Raw genomic sequence first — 16839 nt, 5'->3', positions numbered from 1 at the left:
AATTATTATAATATTGCCAAAATGTTAAAGTTTTCTTATACGATTGTGACTTTTGTCGAGTAAAATTATGACTCTTTTCATAAAATTGCCAAAATGTTAAGTTTTTCTTGTAAAATTGCGACTGTTATTGAGTAAAATTCCAACTTTTATCATAACATTGCACAAATGTTTTTCTTGTAAAATTTTGACTTGCGTTGAGTAAAATGAGGACTTTTATTATAATACTGCCAACATTTTAAGTTTTTCTTGTGAAATTGTGACCTTTTTCTTGTGAAATTCCAACTCATTTTTCACAACAAGTTTTTTAAATTTGCATAGTATGTATATATTATTAATGTTGTAAATACACATCTTTATATATCTAAAAAGGCTGGTCCTAAAGAAGGTTAGAAATACAAGAATGTGTGTGTGTGTGTGTGTGTGTGTGTGTGTGTGTGTGTGTGTGTGTGTGTTCTTGTATTTCAACCCTTCTTGAGACATCAACAAGGAAAAGTATCTTCCATATGAGGAGGTGTGAACAAGTGATGACATAAATCATGGTCCCAATACGGAAATCCATTGCATCTAATAGGGAGCCAAATACTAGAGTCTGTGAACATTGCTCCAAAGTCAGGATTTTTGGTTGATTTAATGTGCATACAAAAGTAAACATTGACAGGTGCAAAGGCAGCAATATATGATAAAACAAGCTAAAGGACTTCCCTATTCACCCCCAAAAAAAACCGCCAGGTGAACAGCTGATTTTACAACTTCCTGTGCTGACGTAAGACAACCCATATGTGACCATCAGAAAGGATAGGAATAAACACGGTGGGGGCGTTTGTATGTATATTCACCAAGATATTAAATACATAACTCGCACTGATCTTAACCACAATAACCTGGAATCTGTGTGGGCGGAAATCAAATTTAAAAATGCTAAGCCGGTACTAATAGGGACTGTTTATAGACCCCCTAATCAGAGTGATTTCTATGGGGCTTTGGAAGAATGCTTGGCGGGGACAGACAACATGGAGAAAATTATAACTGGGGATCTGAACACAGATATTCAACGCAAAGATGCGCCTGTCTTCAGATCCTTCAGCAAGTTTTGTAATCTCCACGGTCTTTCCCAGCTAATAGCGCTACCCACAAGGGTGTGTGATTCCACCCAATCAACCATAGATCTCATTCTCACTTCAGACCGGCCTAAAATAAAAAATAGTGGGGTCATGATCTGTGGTCTTAGCGACCACTATCTAACCTTCTGCACCCGTAAAATAGCTAAACCTAAAGCCAATGGCCACATAACAGCCCAATCCAGATCACTCAAAAAATACTCCAATGACAATTTCAATTTAAAATTAGATGAGTGGGACTGGTCCCCTGTGCTCGCGAGCAACCAGGTCGATGTCGCTTGGGATCGCTTCAAAACGGCGTTCCTAAAGATACTAAATGACATGGCTCCCGTGAAAACAGTCAGGATCAAAGCCCGCTCGGAACCATGGATGAATCCGGACCTATTAGCTGCCATAAAAGACAGAGACAGGAAATACTCTGAATACCAAAAATGTAAAACAGAAGTAGATAAACAACCCAATAATATCAACCTCAAATTACTCCTTTCAACTCTCAAAAAGCAATGCAATAAATTAAGAAATAAGTCAACCAACCTGACTAAATCCTTAAAAAAAAATTACATTAACGACAAAATAGAGGAAAACACGAATAAGCCACGTGAGCTCTGGAAAATTCTCAACAACCAGCTTCCTGGTTGCAGCCAGAAACTTAAAACAAGACTCACCAACATCAGCATCAAGGAGGGTGACTCCCTCATTACAGACAAAATGGAGGTAGCTAGCAGACTTAACGCCTTTTTCACCAGCATAGCTGCAACTCTTGTCAACAAGCTGTCCCACCACTCTGGTCGCTTTGGTGTAGAACACATTAAAGCCTTCTACAGAAAGCTAGGAGTATCCAACAATGATTTCAAATTAGAAATGGTCACAGCTGATGAGGTGTTTAAAAAATTGAGCGCTCTCCACCCTAACAAGGCCACCGGTCTTGATAATATTCCCTCCAGATTCCTCAGGGACTCTGCCTCCATCATTGCCCCGATCATCACGCACATAATAAACCTATCAATTACACAAGGCCAAGTACCAAAAGATATTAAGATAGCAAGAGTAACTCCCCTCTTTAAAAAAGGAAGCAAATTGGAACCTGGCAACTACCGACCTGTTTCTATTCTCAGCTCCATTTCGAAAGTAATGGAGAAAATAGTTTATGAACAGGTCGATAGTTACCTTGCCACTAATAAACTCATGTACAAATTCCAATCCGGCTTCAGAACTAACCACTCCACTGACACATGCCTTCTCTATCTGACCGACCACATCAAACATGAGGTGGACGCGGGCAAATACTGCGGCATGGTCATGCTGGACCTTCAGAAGGCCTTTGACACCGTTAACCACGCTATACTGTTGGATAAGCTCAGAGCAATCGGATTTAACAAAACCTCTTGGAGCTGGATGCAGTCTTACTTGGAGGGGAGGGAGCAGGTGGTAGAGGTGAACGGCACCGTGTCCCCCCCCCTCTCGGTGAACTGTGGAGTCCCCCAAGGCAGTATATTGGGACCTTTACTGTTCCTAATATACATAAACGACATGTCATCGGCATGTGACTGTGAATTGTTTTTGTTTGCGGATGACTCTGCCCTGCTGGTATCCGGCAAGGACAAGTCACAGGTGGAGAAAATCCTCAGTGCTGAGCTCTGTAGAATTTGCACCTGGCTCGCTGACAACAAGCTATCCATCCACTTGGGTAAAACAGAATCCATCCTGTTTGGGTCCCACATCAAACTTAAGAGAGTCAATCACTTCACCATAAAAGTAGGTGACAGTGTCATCACCAGGAAAGATGAGGTCACCTACCTAGGTTCCATTCTAGAGGCTAACCTTTCCTGTGATAAAATGGCAACCAAGGTAATCAAAAAGGTTAACCAACGAACGAGATTTCTCTACAGAATTTCCTCTCTGGTCAACAAAAGCACCTTGAGGATTCTGGCGGGAACTCTCGTTCAACCCTTTTTCGATTACGCATGCACCTCCTGGTACCCTAGCACCTCCAAAACCCTCAAATCTAAACTCCAAACATCTCAGAACAAGCTAGTCAGGTTACTTCTAGACCTCCACCCCAGATCCCACCTCACTCCTACCCACTTCTCTAAAGTGAGCTGGCTCAAGGTGGAGGACAGAGTTAAACAACTTGCACTGAGCCTAGTCTATAAAATCCGCTACACCTCCCTGATACCGAAGTACATGTCAAACTACTTCCTTAACGTAAATGACCGCCATAACCACAACACCAGGGGGTGCTCCACTAACCACGTTAAACCCAGATTCCGAACTAACAAAGGTCTTAACTCATTCTCTTTCTATGCCACATCAATGTGGAATGCGCTCCCAACAGGTATAAAAGAAAGGGCATCTCTATCCTCCTTCAAAACCGCTATAAAAGTTCACCTCCAGGCAGCTACAACCCTAAACTAACACCCTCCCCGGATTGCTAATAATCAAATGTAAACAATCAAATGCAGATTCTTTTTCTTATGCCTTCTGATCTCTCTCTCTCTCTCTCTCTCTCTCTCTCTCTCTATGTCCACTACTTGATGTCCATACCCCCCCCCCCACCCCACCCCCCCTCCACACTCCTGATTGTAAATAATGTAAATAATTCAATGTGATTATCTTGTGTGATGACTGTATTATGATGATAGTATATATGATAGTATATATCTGTATCATGAATCAATTTAAGTGGACCCCGACTTAAACAAGTTGAAAAACTTATTCGGGTGTTACCATTTAGTGGTCAATTGTACGGAATATGTACTTCACTGTGCAACCTACTAATAAAAGTCTCAATCAATCAATCAATCAAACCATAGGATGAACAAATACACTATTGTACTAAGACTATAGTGGCCATTAACAGTTAGCTTCTACAGCTGGGTTGCCCAAAGTGCGGCACAGGGGCCATCTGTGGTCCGTGACTCCTTTGTCATCGGCCTCAAGCACATTGCAAACAACAAAACATAGAGATCTCATTTGCACCCCTGGTGGTGAAATCTTTTATCACAATATTGCCAATTTTGTTGTTGTTCTTGTACAACAGTGACATTTGATAACTTTTGTCATCATTTTGCCAAGTTAAGTTCCGATTACTATTATAACATCGCCAAAATTTTACAGTTTTCTTATAAAATTGTGACTTTTGTCGAGTAAAATTACGACTCTTTTCATAAAATTGCCAACATTTTAAGCTTTTCTTGTAAAATTGCGACTGTTATCGAGTAAAATTCCAACTTTTATCATAACATTGCACAAATGTTCAGTTTTTCTTGTAAAATTTTGACTTGCATTGAGTATAATGACGACTTTTATTATAATACTGCCACAATGATACGTTTTTTTGTGTGAAATTGTGACCTTTTTCTTATGAAATTCCAACTCATTTTTCACAACAAGCTTTTTTATATTTACATAGTATGTATATATTATTCATGTTGTAAATACACTTCTTTATATATCTAGAAAGGCTGGTCCTAAAGAGGTAGGCACTTTTCTCAGGTCTCAAGAAGGTAACAAATACAGGAATGTGTGTGTGTGTGTGTGTGTGTGTGTGTGTGTGTGTGTGTGTGTGTGTGTGTGTGTGTGTGTGTGTGTGTGTGTGTGTGTGTGTGTGTGTGTGTGTGTGTGTGTAGTAAAACAGCTAAGATACAATTGACAGAGGGCTCTTTTTATCCGCATAGACCTTGTCTGTCCTTAATTATTAAAACAAGAGGCCTTACCTTAGGGCCCCACACTGTCCACTGTTTGATGCCTTTCAAATGTGAGCTTGCTGACAGATTTAAGACAAGTGGCAACATGTGTGATCCATGCCCCCGTTACTGACGACACACTGACGACACAATGCTATTTGTGAGGCATGTCACATTATGGCCCCTGGTGGTGATTAAGCCACATTAAAAGAAGTCTTCCTCCCTTTAACCCAGCGGTCCCCAACCTTTTTGTAACTGCAACGCTTGAAATACATTTTTTTCTTTGTCATATGTGTAATGTTGATTAACGTGGACCCCGACTTAAACAAGTTGAAAAACGTATTGGGGTGTTACCATTTAGTGGTCAATTGTACGGAATATGTACTGTACTGTGCAATCTACTGATAAAAGTCTCAATCAATCAATCAAAAAAAGCACTTTATATGTAGAAAGGTTTTGTTAAGAAACCATTCTGAGCCTTATCTTATTTAGTTTTTATTTGATATACACTACCGTTCAAAAGTTTGGGGTCACCCAAACAATTTTGTGGAATAGCCTTCATTTCTAAGAACAAGAATAGACTGTCGAGTTTCAGATGAAAGTTGTCTTTTTCTGGCCATTTTGAGCGTTTAATTGACCCCACGAATGTGATGCTCCAGAAACTCAATCTGCTCAACGGAAGGTCCGTTTTGTAGCTTCTGTAACGAGCTAAACTGTTTTCAGATGTGTGAACATGATTGCACAAGGGTTTTCTAATCATCAATTAGCCTTCTGAGCCAATGAGCAAACACATTGTACCATTAGAACACTGGAGTGATAGTTGCTGGAAATGGGCCTCTATACACCTATGTAGATATTGCACCAAAAACCAGACATTTGCAGCTAGAATAGTCATTTACCACATTAGCAATGTATAGAGTGTATTTCTTTCAAGTTAAGACTAGTTTAAAGTTATCTTCATTGAAAAGTACAGTGCTTTTCCTTCAAAAATAAGGACATTTCAATGTGACCCCAAACTTTTGAACGGTAGTGTATGTTATGCCATTGTTTACAAATTTGGTAAATAAATAACCAAAAAATTTATATTTTGTTGTTTTCTTACTGTACCGAAAATTAACCGAACTGTGACGTCTAAACCGAGGTACGTACCGAACCAAAATGTTTGTGTACCCTTACACCCCTAATAATTACACATTAATTAAGCAAAAATATGATTTATTCGATCACTCGATTAATCGATCGGGATATTCGATAGAATACTCGATTACTAAAATATTCGATAGCTGCAGCTCTAAGATAAAGTTTCACCCTTATTCATTTCACGGGATTTCTAATACATTTTTGTTTTGTTTATACAAAGAATCAGCTAATTGAAATATCTTCTTAGAGAAGAATTGCAGTTATTTAAGTTATTTATTAGTCTTGACAGAGTGTAGCAGTAAAAAGCAGAAATACTCAGTATTATGTTGCATGCATGCAGTAGCTTTAAGCAATGTGATGCGATGTCCTAACATGTCTTACTAAAGATGTGAAAACCTTAAAGGCCTACTGAAAGCCACTACTAGCGACCACGCAGTCTGATAGTTTATATATCAATGATGACATCTTAACATTGCAACACATGCCAATACGGCCGGGTTAACTTATAAAGTGACTTTTTAAATTTCCCGCCACACTTCCGGTTGAAAAACTCCTTTGGATATGATTTATGCGCGTGACGTCACAAAATCCACGGAAGTGGTTGGACCCCATCGGACCCGATAGAAAAGCCTCTTGTTTTCTTCGACAAAATTGCACAGTATTTCAATGTGAATACATGTGAATGTATGTGAATGTGAAGACATCTGTGTTGGTGAATCTTTTGCAATTTGTTTAATGAACAATGGAGACTGCAAAGAAGAACGTTGTAGGTGGGATCGATCGGCGTCTTAGCGGCTAAGTACAATACTTACAGCAACACAACAAGGACTACTTACTACCAAACCCACGGATGAAGTCCTTCGTCGCGCCGTCGATCGCTGGAACGCAGGTGAGCACGGCTGTTGATGGGAAGATGAGGGCTGGCTGGCGTAGGTGGAGCGCTAATGTTTTTATCATAGTTCTGTGAGGTCCGGTTGCTAAGTTGCTAAATTAGCCTTAGCGTCGTTAGCAACAGCATTTTTAAGCCTTACCAGGCTGAGAATTTTTAACCGTGTAGTTACATGTCCATGGTTTAATAGTATTGTTGGTCTTCTGTCTATCCTTCCAGTCAGGGGTTTATTTATTTTGTTTCTATCTTCATTTGAGAACGATGCTATCACGTTAGCTCAGTAGCTAAGTGTGTCACCGATGTATTGTCTTGGAGATAAAAGTCACTTTAAATGTCCATTTCGCGTGCTCGACTCTCATTTTCAAGAGGATATAGTATCCGAGGTGGTTTAAAATACAAATCCGTGATCCACAATAGAAAAAGGAGAGAGTGTGGAATCCAATGAGCCAGCTTGTACCTAAGTTACGGTCAGAGCGAAAAAAGATACGTCCATCACTGCCTCTCAAGTCCTTCACTGTAACGTTCCTCATCTACGAATCTTTCATCCTCGCTCAAATTAATGGGGTAATCGTCACTTTCTCGGTCCGAATCTCTCTCGCTCCATTGTAAACAATGGGGAATTGTGAGGAATACTAGCTCCTGTGACGTCACGCTACTTCCGCTACAGGCAAGGCTTTTTTTTATCAGCGAGCAAAAGTTGCGAACTTTATCGTCGATTTTCTCTACTAAATCCTTTCAGCAAAAATATGGCGATATCGCGAAATGATCAAGTATGACACATAGAATGGATCTGCTATTCCCGTTTAAATAAAAAAAAAAATCATTTCAGTAGGCCTTTAAATGTGTCGGAAAAGCCGACGCATACAAAGAAACACCCAAATGTTGTACTCACAGTGGATTGTGAGCGAGCGTTATACTCTGACTCCATCTTTGCCAGCCGTATCTTGGTGTTCTCCAGCAGCTCTTGGATATTGTCCGAATGCTTCTTTTGCAGTTCGAACTTCTCCTTCTCCATTTCTGCCACTACTGCATGCAGCTGGAAGAAATCACATGAATGATACACGCTATTATCTTACTCACTTACACAAACAAAGCATCGAACCTTACACGTATGGTCACAATGGTGATGTTTTTTTGCTTTTTAGGTCGGTTAACTACTCTCTCCACTTGCGTGACAATTAAGAATGCTAAATACATTACGTGTATGAACAAAGATCCAACAAACTTTGTAGTATTATGTTTTTCATCATTAGAAATGTATGACTTTATTGTTGAAGGATAATAACATGATAATATTAGTCAATCTAATTCAGCAGTAGGGGTGTAACGGTACGTGTATTTGTATTGAACCGTTTCGGTACGGGGGTTTCGGTTCGGTTTGGAGGTGTACCGAACGAGTTTCCACACGAACATATTAAGTAGCCGCCTCCGCTTCCTTCTGCCTCGGTCTCTGTCAGTCCTCTACACGGCACCCAGCATTGTCACACCCACACAACCATCTGATTGGTTACACACAGAGCGGTAACAGCCAATCAGCAGTGCGTATTCAGAGCGCATGTAGTCAGTGCTTAGCGTTTAGCAGGTAATCATCAGGCTGCGGACTCTCCCCAAATGATAATAAACACCTCCCAGTCAACTACTAGTAACATCACTAATTGTTGACCTTCTAGAAATATAAAAGGCAGCTCAGCTCGCTCGCAGTCCTGGCTTGAGGTGAAGGCTAATTAGCTTTTAGCGTAACGCTAGCTCATTTTGCGGTGTGTGTGTGTGTTACGGACAGCAAAGCCATGTCTGTCTGTTATTTCACTTGACCTTTTTCTGTGTTGATTGAGCTGTATTGAAGCAGCAAAAAAGGACATTATGTTAAATGAAGAGTTTCTGTCTCTGACAGTTGATATAATAATGTAAGTGCATCATTAAGCCTACATGAACTCCATGGTGTTCAGGGATGAATAGTCTCTCCTATTGCTATTGTACTATTTTTTCAGCTATAGTTACATTAATCATTAGTAATGGAGCAGCCTAGTTTTGAATGGCAGGGTCCCTGCTATCACATGTTGATAAAAATATAACATTTACATAATAAATCAACTACAGGCTTCCCGAATGCTGTAATAAATTAAGCATGATGAGTTGACTTGTTTAATGTTGCACTTTTTATATGTAGAAGAAAAGTTTTGTCATTTTATTTAATCTGAGCAACAACTTGAGGCAGTTTAATGTTGATTAACGTGGGCAGAATTATTATAGTGTTCCCAATGTTAAAAGGATAAAGCCATTATTACAAATTTGGTAAATAAATAACAAAAAAATGTATATTTTGTTGTTTTCTTACTGTACCGAAAATGAACCGAACCGTGGCCTCTAAACCGAGGTACGTACCGAACCGACATTTTTGTGTACCGTTACACCCTTATTCAGCAGCCATCATAACACATTCATAGCTTGCAGGCATGTGTATTTTTAGGAGGGAGGTTACTATTATTTTTTAAGATTCTAGGATGGATTATAAAACGAATCCTTTGACATTTTTAAATCGTCAGAAATTAGGCACTGAAACTAAAAGTAGGCATTTAAATGTGTTTGTACTACAGTCAATACATTGAAGTCAAAATGAACATCATAAAATGAGGATAAACAGCCAAATGAAATTCTGCTTCGGGCCCCAATTTAGCCTGGGGTGGCCCCTGCCAAGGAGACACTCATTTACTGCACGTCCATGGCATCATATGCTGTTGGAGCCGACAAATATAACATGAACCACCTTTTGGTGGATAGAGAATTTTGATGTAGACAAAAAAATCTATTTTTAGCATTATGGCCCTTAGGTGCGCTCCTGGAGGCACTGCTGTGGTAATGAATGGTGTGTCTGGAATAATCCACAAATGCATGTACTTTGAGAAGGCATGAATAATAGCTGCGAGAGGTTTTTTTTTTTATATTACTTACATATCTCCAACGTGAAAAAAGACAAACGCCATAAAAAAGCCAGCAGAAACCAAAACAAATAAATGACATTTGTTTTAATCAGCCTTTTGTCATCCAGCAACTATACGATTATAAAAAAATGATTGTTGAATAGATGTTACATCTAATATTTTGTATTTCTGACAGTCCAAATATGTTAACACACAGGACGGATTATTGGATGATCTTTCTCACAGCCATTTCTGTGCAAATTTGCCAGTTTGCACGTACATTTCAGACGTGCTACGATCAAAAGTGTACATACACATGTAAAGAACATAATGTCATGGCTGTCGAGAGTTTCCAATCATTTCTGCAACTCCTATTTTTTTAATATAGAGTGATTGGAGCACATACTTGTTGGTCACAAAAAAACATGAATGAAGTTTGCTTCTTTTATGAATTTATTATGGGTCTACTGAAAATGTGCTGGGTCAAAAGTATACATACAGCAATGTTAATATTTGCTTACATGTCCCTTGGCAAGTTTACCTGCAATAAGGCGCTTTTGGTAGCCATCCACAAGCTTCTGCTGGAATTTTTGACCACTCCTCTTGACAAAATTGGTGCAGTTCAGCTAAATGTGTTGGTTTTCTGACATGGACTTGTTTCTTCAGCATTGTCCACACCTTTAAGTCAGGACTTTGGGAAGGCCATTCTAAAACCTTCATTCCAGCCTGATTTAGCCATTCCTTTACCACTTTTGAGGGTCATTGTCCTGTTGGAACACCCAACTGCGCCCAAGACCCAACCTCCGGGTGTCATGACTGGGTTCTTGGGTTTTGTTCCTCCGGAAGGCAAAGGAAAATTGGCGCGGGCAAGGCGTGAATTTAAATACATGATTTATTTTTTAACACTAATAAACTACAAAAAAAGGGAAGCAAACAAAAGACGCGCACAAAGGCGGAAATACAAACTTGACTATGAAACAAAAGACATGCACGTGGGCACAGAAACTATGAACAATAAACAAAAACACTAACTGTGTCATAAATGAACAAAACTTACTTGGCAAAGACCTGTGACACGACATGAAGCAGAGTGATGAAATAGTGTGAGGACGCCAGGACAAACAACAGAATCAGACAAGACAGGTGAAAACTAATGGGTGACCATGGAAACCAAACCAAACAAGGAAGTGCAACCAGGAACTAAAAAGAGTCCAAAAAACAAACACATGGCCAAAACAAAAACATGAACAGACATGACACCAGGCTGATGATTTTAATTTGGAGGTAATCCTCCTTTTTTCATTGTCCCATTTACTCTCTGTAAAGCAGCCGTTCCATTGGCAGCAAAACAGGCCCAGAGCATAATACTACCACCACCATTCTTGACGGTAGGTCTGGTGTTCCTGGGAATAAAGGCCTCACCTTTTCTCCTCCAAACATATTGCTGGGTATTGTGGCCAAACAGCTCCATTTCATCACATGGACAAAGATAAGACCTTCTGGAGGAAAGTTCTGTGGTCAGATGAAACAAAAATTTTAGCTGTTTGGCCACAATACCCAGCAGTATGTTTGGAGGAGAAAAGGTGAGGCCTTTAATCCCAGGAACACCATGCCTACCGTCAAGCATGGTGGTGGTAGTATTATGCACTGGGCCTGTTTTGCTGCCAATGGAACTGGTGCTTTACATAGAGTAAATGGGACAATGAAAAAGGAGGATTACCTCCAAATTCTTCAGGACAAGCTAAAATCATCAGCCCGGAGGTTGGGTCTTGGGCGCAGTTGGGTGTTTTAACAGGACAATGACCCCAAACACACGTCAAAAGTGGTAAAGGAATGGCTAAATCAGGCTAGAATGAAGGTTTTGGAATAGCTTTCCCAAAGTCCTGACTTAAACGTGTGGACAATGCTGAAGAAACAAGTCCATGTCAGAAAAGCAACACATTTAGCTGAACTGCACCAATTCTGTCAAGAGGAGTGGTGAAAAATTCAAGCAGAAGTTTGTGGATGGCTACCAAAAGTGCCTTATTGCAGGTAAACTTGCCAAGGGACATGTAAGCAAATATTAACATTGCTGTATGTATACTTTTGACCCTCACATTATCAGTAGACCCATAATAAATTCATAAAAGAAGCAAACTTCATGAATGTTTTTTGTGACCAACAAGTATGTGCTCCAATCACAAAAAAATAAGAGTTGTAGAAATGATTGTAAACTCAAGACAGCCATGACATGATGTTCTTTACAAGTGTATGTACACTTTTGATCGCGACTGTATATAAAGATGCAAAACAGCCTCTGCAGAATAGTCTGTCTTGATAAAACACGTTGCATGTGTTAAATGATTATATTTGCATCTCCTCCTTCCACAGCTTTGTGTGTGCTGTTAAGTTTGCACATGCTTTAATAACACAAACCTTTAGTTGAACAGGCACAAAGAGATTGGCAAATATTCTTCTACCCTTTAAAGCAGGGGCCACCAACGCGGTGCCCGCGGGCACCAAGTAGCCCGTAAGGACCAGATGAGTAGCCCGCTGGCCTGTTCTAAAAATAGCTCAAATAGCAGCACTTACCAGTGAGCTGCCTCTATTTTTTTAAATTTTATTTATTTACTAGCAAGCTGGTCTCGCTTTGCCCGACATTTTTAATTCTAAGAGAGACAAAACTCAAATAGAATTTGAAAATCCAAGAAAATATTTTAAAGACTTGGTCTTCACTTGTTTAAATAAATTCATTAATTTTTTTACTTTGCTTCTTATAACTTTCTGAAAGACAATTTTAGAGAAAAAATACAACCTTAAAAATGATTTTAGGATTTTTAAACACATATACCTTTTTACCTTTTAAATTCCTTCCTCTTATTTCCTGACAATTTAAATCAATGTTCAAGTATTTTTTTTTTTTATTGTAAAGAATAATACATACATTTTAATTTAATTCTTCATTTTAGCTTCTGTTTTTTCGACGAAGAATATTTGTGAAATATTTCTTCAAATTTATCATGATTAAAATGTAAAAAAATTATTCTGGCAAATCTAGAAAATCTGTAGAATCAAATTTAAATCTTATTTCAAAGTCTTGAATTTCTTTTAAAATTTTTGTTCTGGAAAATCTAGAAGAAATAATGATTTGTCTTTGTTAGAAATATAGCTTGGTCCAATTTGTTATATATTCTAACAAAGTGTAGATTGGATTTTAACCAATTTAAAACATGTCATCACAATTCTAAAATTAATCTTAATCAGGAAAATTTACTAATGATGTTCCATAAATTCTTTTTAAAAATTTTTCAAAAAGATTCGAATTAGCTAGTTTTTCTCTTCTTTTTTTCGGTTGAATTTTGAATTTTAAAGAGTCGAAATTGAAGATAAACTATGTTTCAAAATTTAATTGTCATTTTTTTCGTGCTTTCTCCTCTTTTAAACCGTTCAATTAAGTGTAAATATCATTCATTATTAATAATAACAGAGTTAAAGGTAAATTGAGCAAATTGGCTATTTCTGGCAATTTATTTAAGTGTGTATCAAACTGGTAGCCCTTCGCATTAATCACTACCCAAGAAGTAGCTCTTGCTTTCAAAAAGGTTGGTGACCCCTGCTTTAAAGAGAGCTACTCAAAATCAGTTGGCAAACTACTGCCAGCTCGTGAGCTGACAACAGATTCTACCTGCAAAAGTCCGCTCATCACATCAAAGCTCTCCTGCAATGGTAATCTACCTTGGACATCTCACACTTTACCTTCCTCTCAAACTCATTTTTCAAAGAATCGGCACTCTGGTCGGTCATCTTCTTCAGCTCAGCAATCTGCGTGTCTTTGCTCTCGCAGATAACCGTGGATTCCTTCAGCATACTTTGAACTTTTGGGTGAGAGCGTACAACAAATGCACAAACAGTGCAGCAGTGAGCCTTGTGATGCATAGAAACAACTATATGTCTGCTTATTGAAAATAAAGATGCTTCTCCTGGTGTTTTTCCTCTGTTATATGCTTTGCATCAGATGCTTAAGAGGAACTGCACTTTTTGGGGATTTTTGCCTATCGTTCACAATCATTTTGAGACACAAGAACACACGTTTTTGTTTTTTTTAGGGTTTTAAAGATTGAAAAAAGCGCTTGGAAAATGCGGCTAAAGGGAGTCACCGTTGTAGCCTTCAAAGCCCTCTAAAAATAACTTCAAAACACTCCATCAATGTTTTAGATGCACAATGCAAGTATACATTTCAGTGTTTCCCACACATTCTTTTATTTGTGGCGGCCCGCCACGAAAGAATTACGTCCACCACAAATAAAAAAACAAAAACAATTTTTTTTTTACTTTTTTAATTTTTATTTTTTTTAATTTTTTTGTCCTGTTCAGCGGCAAATCATATAGTTGATGTAGATGCCCATATCGGCTGTTCTTGTTGCCTTATTTGTATTTGACCACTACTGTTTTCTGTTTATTTGTTACTGACTGTGGCAGGACACCTCTGCCTCTGTTTCACTTTATGTTGCTGGTAAATAATATGGTTGTAGTAGTAGGCTAAAGTTAAATTATTTAGTATGCACTAATTAAAGGGGCAGAGCTTTAAGAGACATTTTAGCTTTTATATTTGATAAGATATATTTTTTGTAAGAACCACAATTAATAAATATATTTCAGTGAATAACTTATTGTTCAAATCTGTATATAAATATGTACATAAAGTGTTGTAATTATATTGTAAAATGGATGAATGGATGGACGTTTAAAATAAAACTGTTATTATTAATTAGTAAGTATACATTTTTTTAGCCTTTTTAGAGAAAATCATATCATTGTAGTAAATTATGCAAATTACTCGATGATGCCATGTTGACCACGCCCATAGCCACGCCCCCACCGCCACTGGTATCTTGGCAGTTTATGGGAAACACTGCATATCATGTAGTAACAGACACATTCATAACAATATGTAATATGTAAAGTATTTCCCGTTTTTTGGGGTCATTTTAAGCATTGACGAAACGTATTTCCTCAGCACATTTGTTTCCGTTTCCATTGCAGCACACTTCCGACTTCTGGCAACAAATAATAATAATAATACATTTACTTTTGAAATTATCATTATCATTAATAATGATAATTGTTTGTCTAATCTTGAACGGGTTTGTGCTGAAAACATAGTATCGTTGTACTTGTGCAATGACAACAAAGTCCTATCCTATTACACTCAAAAAAGATGAAACCATCACGATCATACCAGCAGACAAAGGAAGAACTACAGTAATAATGGACACGGAGGCATATGAAAAACAAATGGAAACCATGCTGAAAGATAAGAAAAAAGATCCCACAGAAGAAAATAAAAAAAATGCTCAAGACTCTCCTCAAACAATTAGTCAAAAATAAAAAAAATAACAAGATCAATATGAACTTTTAATACCCACAGCAAATATCACCCCAAGAATATACGGTTCCCCCAAGATTCACAAAAAAGATACCCCACTACGCCCAATAGTTGACAGTATAGGTTCCGTTACATATCATTTATCAAAAGCGCTCTTTGAAATAATAAAACCTCTCCTTGGTCTCTCAGAATACCACTGCTAAAATTCAAAACAACGCGCACGAGATCTCAACCCAATAAAACTAGAAACCACCGCCATCAACACAGCACCCATACCAGGGATCACCAACGCGGTACCCGCGGGCACCAGGTAGCCCGTAAGGACCAGATGAGTAGCCCGCCGGCCTGTTCTAAAAATAGCTCAAATAGCAGCACTTACCAGTGAGCTGCCTCTATTTTTTTAATTTTATTTATTTACTAGCAAGCTGGTCTCGCTTTGCCCAACATTTTTAATTCTAAGAGAGACAAAACTCAAATACAATTTGAAAATCCAAGAAAATATTTTAAAGACTTGGTCTTCACTTGTTTAAATAAATTCATTAATTTTTTTACTTTGCTTCTTATAACTTTCAGAAAGACAATTTTAAAGAAAAAATACAACCTTAAAAATGATTTTAGGATTTTTAAACACATATACCTTTTTACCTTTTAAATTCCTTCCTTTTCTTTCCTGACAATTTAAATCAATGTTCAAGTAATTTTTTTTTTTTTTTATTGTAAAGAATAATATATACATTTTAATGTAATTCTTCATTTTAGCTTCTGTTTTTTCGACGAAGAATATTTGTGAAATATTTCTTCAAACGTATTATGATTAAAATTCAAAAAAATTATTCTGGCAAATCTAGAAAATCTGTAGAATCAAATGTAAATCTTATTTCAAAGTCTTTTGGATTTATTTTAAAATGTTTGTTCTGGAAAATCTAGAAGAAATAATGATTTGTCTTTGTTAGAAATATAGCTTGGTCCAATTTTTTATATATTCTAACAAAGTGTAGATTGGATTTTAACCTATTTAAAACATGTCATCAAAATTCTAAAATTAATCTTAATCAGGAAAAATTACTAATGATGTTCCATAATTTCTTTTTTAAAAGTTTTTCTCTACTTTTTTTCGGTTGAATTTTAAAGAGTCGCAATTGAAGATAAACTATGTTTCAAAATTTAATTGTCATTTTTTTCGTGTTTCCTCCTCTTTTAAACCGTTCAATTAAGTGTAAATATCATTAATTATTAATAATAACATAGAGTTAAAGGTCAATTGAGCAAATTGGCTATTTCTGGCAATTGATTTAAGTGTGTATCAAACTGGTAGCCCTTCGCATTAATCAGTACCCAAGAAGTAGCTCTTGCTTTCAAAAAGGTTGGTGACCCCTGACCCATACACTGCAGACCCACCTTCTGGAGAAGGTACGTGGATGTCATTCTGGAGAAAATAAAAGTGGGACACACACATGCTCTTACAGACCACCTCAACAGTATTGACAAGACTGGAAACATCAAATTCACACATGAAAAGGAAATTAACGGGACCATAACCGAAAATCCACCGCAAAGATGACGGCAGTCAAAACATTACTGTTCTTCTAAAACCGACGCACACCGACCAATATCTACTCTGGACCTCCGAACATCCCACGGCACACCAACCATCAGTCGTGAGAACACTCTATGAACGGGCCAACATCATAACAGAAGAAGAAAACAGACAAAAAAAGAGAAA

General features: G+C 37.8%; 1 protein-coding gene across 2 annotated transcripts in view; it reads right to left on the bottom strand.

Moving 5' to 3' along the window:
• The window catches only part of LOC133642566 (centrosomal protein of 112 kDa-like), a 212218-nt gene that overhangs the window by 114205 nt on the left and 81174 nt on the right, over positions 1–16839 (bottom strand). For both annotated transcript variants that reach the window (XM_062036834.1, XM_062036833.1), the window contains exons 11-12: positions 13487–13605; positions 7726–7869 (exon numbers count right to left, since the gene is read on the bottom strand). In XM_062036834.1, coding sequence (XP_061892818.1) covers positions 7726–7869; positions 13487–13605 — 263 coding nt within the window. The remainder of the gene's footprint in view (positions 1–7725; positions 7870–13486; positions 13606–16839) is intronic.

The sequence above is a fragment of the Entelurus aequoreus genome, linkage group LG25 (genome assembly GCF_033978785.1).
Source record: "Entelurus aequoreus isolate RoL-2023_Sb linkage group LG25, RoL_Eaeq_v1.1, whole genome shotgun sequence".
Lineage (NCBI taxonomy): Eukaryota > Metazoa > Chordata > Actinopteri > Syngnathiformes > Syngnathidae > Entelurus > Entelurus aequoreus.
This window is presented reverse-complemented; position numbering and strand designations above follow the sequence as displayed.